This window comes from Opisthorchis viverrini, assembly GCF_000715545.1.
Source record: "Opisthorchis viverrini unplaced genomic scaffold opera_v5_399, whole genome shotgun sequence".
In the NCBI taxonomy this organism is placed as follows: Eukaryota; Metazoa; Platyhelminthes; class Trematoda; order Opisthorchiida; family Opisthorchiidae; genus Opisthorchis; species Opisthorchis viverrini.
The window spans coordinates 98,789-102,693 of NW_008752058.1; the positions used below are offsets into that span (position 1 = coordinate 98,789).

Sequence of the window (3,905 nt, forward strand, 5' to 3'; positions counted from 1 at the left end):
CAATTTCATCTCAGGACTATAAAGTCTACACTCCCTGCTCCGTCTGTTTAATGTCTCTCAAAAACGTCGAAATCCAGACTCGAGCGATGGAATGAAAACGAACTGTGATTCACAAACTTTTGTGTTTGTTTGGTGCACCGTGATTCTTTGTCTGCATGTTTTTTTATCGGGGCACAACCTTGTACCCGTCTCGTGTAAGGATCCCCGAGTATAGCTGGTGCTATGGATGGTCCTATCTACGAACGTAGGTGCAAGACAAAGAGTGTTTTTGGCAAACTAACTCCCGTGTGCACCCCGCACCATCACCTCAAGCAGTTCCAAACATGCCCGTATTAGCATTGGATTGGTTTGTGAGTAACCAAGCATGACAGGTGTGTGTGTGTGTGTGCGTGTATGTACGTACGTCTATATTAGACACTTCTCGTTCCACTTTGCAGATTCTCTTTGTTCCAATCCGCTCACGTGATTACATTCACCGATGTTCGCTTTTTCACTTTGTTGTGTCATTGATTTTCTAAATTGTTATCCAGAATTGTTGCAACTACATTGGTTTTCTATGGTGTTGTAGCGATCTGAATGTTGGAGACGGTGTGTGTGTGTGTGCACAACTCGTCTGTGCCAGAACGAGAATCGGTTGCCAAACAGGGGAGCTTCTATATCTTTGTAATGCACTACTCACAAGGTTGCTGAAAACTCCTCGACAGCCCACAACCGGTTTCGCCGTTCCACTTTGGGCTGATCAGGTAGGCGCAGTCCCCGAGTTTCCGTCAACCTTATGTTCTACTCGAATCGTGCCAATTGAAACATGAGGCGGCCTGTGTGAAGCACATTCAGTTGTAGAATATCATAAACGAGAGATTCAGTTGAGTCTCTCGTGAAAACCAGATTGATTTACAAATTAGTGTATTTCTCGCGAAATAAATTGAACCGTCTGACTACCTCTGACCACCTCTGCAGCTGAATCCTACAGAAGCGACAGTACGGATAGACAAACTGGTTGGTTTCTGTCTGCCATACCGTACAAGAAAGTGTACGAATGTACCTTATAAAATCCTGTTTGAAAGCCTGGATTAGAATTTATTCACAGTGGGGACAAGTAATTGGCTTATCGTAACCGTTATTCGAATGCAATGAGTTTCCCTTCGCGACTCGGTCAAAGGGGGGAGGGTCACAGATGGGTTTGCCAACCATTCTCATGGTCGTTTTTCCCATGAAAGATTTTACGCGAGGTTTTTCGTCATCGTCATCATTATCATCATTGTCAGCTGTACTAACCGCGTCCTTGTCGTACAGTGGTTGTAGCTGCCACACTTTAGTTTACCGATGATTCGAGGAAGTGGGGTAGGTGGCTGCGCATTGGAGGCGGGAGCTGATAAATTGGTGCATAAATCCAATACTGTCAGTGGGCTGTCAAGTGGGGGGATTGGGAAGGGAGCTATGCATTGAAGGCAATAGCTTGAATGAACGAGTGCCATTGAGGGCGCGACTGGGCCATATCTGACAATGTCTCTAGCCATTGATGTGGACCGTCTTGGGGTCCCCATCCAGGAGGACGGCAATGATCAGTGCAGCTTAGTTTGCTAGTAATGGATTTCACACTTCGCTGTGACTGTTTTTGACCGCCTCTGGCTCTCTTCCATCCTTCGCGTGGTTGTGCGAAAAGAGCCCGTCGGGGAAGTCAGTCAACTGGGATACGCAGCACGTGGCCAAGCCAACGCAACCTGTGCAGTGTGATCAGTTTAACCACCGAGGGTGAGCTATTGCTCCCGAATACTTCAGCATTGCTGATTCGGATTCGGGCAATGCTCCGAAGACATCGATGGTCAAACACTGAAAGCCTTTTGACGTCCTCAGCGCGCAGCGGCCAGGTTTCTGATCCGTATAGTAATTTAGTTTTTCAGTAAGAAGCTAAATTACGAAAACGTTTTCCGCAAGGGAGGCGTCTAGGTACGTAATTCCACTGTCGAGAGTCCACAGCAGCGATCATTTCAGAAAGGCCGAATGTTCACTTTCTCCTTGGTGGCCTTTCTTACTACAGTCATCCATTTCTAACCTATATACATTAGTTATCGTCTTGGACAGAACAAACCTTAATGTTCAGCATGCTAGTGCTTCTTATGATGGATTAGGAAATGGCTTGGGGTTCTGAACTGGATCAATCTTCGTTGAACGCTTACTGGTCCACCTCTTCTGGTAGCCGTCATTGGATCCTCATCCTCACTGGTCACGTAATCGTGCGTCTAATGGACGATTGGTAGACTGTCTGACGCGATATTCGCAATTCCCATGCTCTCGTCTGCTCAAGCGTTTCACGAACTGTCGCTGGTATTTACTCTATTTAATCGGTATTCTCCCGCCATCTCTGAGAATATCAGCTAACCAGTGTATCGCTTTTTACGTTCCCACCAACCAGGCAACCCGCGTCACCTTCCGAGAGGATCCTTTGGAACAAACTTCGTTCCCTGTTCTCCCAGTTGATGTTGAACGTCCCCGTCCATTTCGACCGACTGAGACCGCCTGCGGCCTGCATTTGTGTAACGCTGTGAAAGCCCTGCTGCTCATCGATCAAACCGCTCTGATGCACTTCCTACCCGCCATTTTGTCTCAGTTCATGGAGATCATCATGGTGAGCGCAAACACCTCTCATCGATGGAACAGCAGCACCTCAACGATCGCGAACGACGGAGATTCGGTCGAGTGGTTGAGCACATCGAAGCACAGCGCGAACAGTCCTACCCCGAATGACATTCTAAAAACCACAACAGGGTAACGCTCCGTTTGGTTGTGTAAACATCACCTGATACCTGTCATTGTTTTATGACCTCATTGAAGACGGGTTTGGTGCTTTTCTGGTCACCATCCGAACGTGTTGTGAGTTTTATTCATTAATCAGTTGCACCGGCACGTCCTCTCCCACACGCAGTTATCTTAATGGATGGAGTGTCTTAGAATGTGCCCTTCCTAATAAAGGCCACACATCAAACAAAAAAAACACAACTATACGAACAAGCGTACAATGGAAAAAAATCAGCTTTAGCACTCTTTTCGGTGCCTAACTGCAATGCCACCCAAAGGTTACACGAGAGCTGGCATACTGCCAGGTTGCTCAAGCTTAGACAGGGAAGTCGAGAGGCACAGGTCGGGTTCGAACCACGGACCTTCCGGTCAGTAAATTTGCGCTCTAACCATCTCGCCCCCAAGCGTACAATGGTGTCTATCATCAATCAAATCAGCGTCTCTCCGACGTCAGGCGTCCTTGTAACTGCGGCCACCTCTCCCTATTTGTGATCCACTGTAGGACTCACAGTCTGTTTTCAAAAATGTGATATTCCCTTTTTATAGATTTTCTGGGAATCTAAGCATGAAATATCACATGATTTCCGACAATTCTTCATCCGTGATGTTATGCGCACCCTCAGTTATCCGTTGGAAAAAATATGACTGTTTGAAAAAAGGCGTAAAATGCCAGTCAGAAACACGGAATAACAGAATCGGTTGCCTGGAGAATCCACCTGTTTCACCCTCCATGAGTCCCCTCCCCTAGTATCATGGACGAAACTTCTGAAAGTTACTACTCTGGCGAATCGTGTCGTTGGAGAGTCTACCTTAATAGTCATTCTACAGTTATTTCGTCACGAGTGTATTTCAGTACGGTTCTAGGTGATGTCAGGTTGCTTGTTGTCCTAACCTACATCCATGCTCCCCTCGCAAGGCATGTTTTGTCCTTGAATCTCTAACGAACTGTTTCTACTCATGTGGATCGCTTGTTTTATTCACAGGACTATGGCAATGCTACTATCGGAAGTGAACCGCTCGTGCTCACCCAAATCCGCAGCGACCGTCCTTGGTGGAGCGCAGACTAGAGATATTGGCCTAAGTACGAATTCTCCGAGTGGCTTTCGACA

General features: G+C 46.9%; 1 protein-coding gene across 1 annotated transcript in view; it reads left to right on the forward strand.

The window, feature by feature from the left end:
• T265_10728 (hypothetical protein) overlaps window positions 1–3,905 on the forward strand; it is a gene marked incomplete at both ends in the record, with an annotated part of 92,524 nt that overhangs the window by 59,154 nt on the left and 29,465 nt on the right. The window contains one exon of the mRNA XM_009177188.1: window positions 2,414–2,766. Coding sequence (XP_009175452.1) covers window positions 2,414–2,766 — 353 coding nt within the window. The remainder of the gene's footprint in view (window positions 1–2,413; window positions 2,767–3,905) is intronic.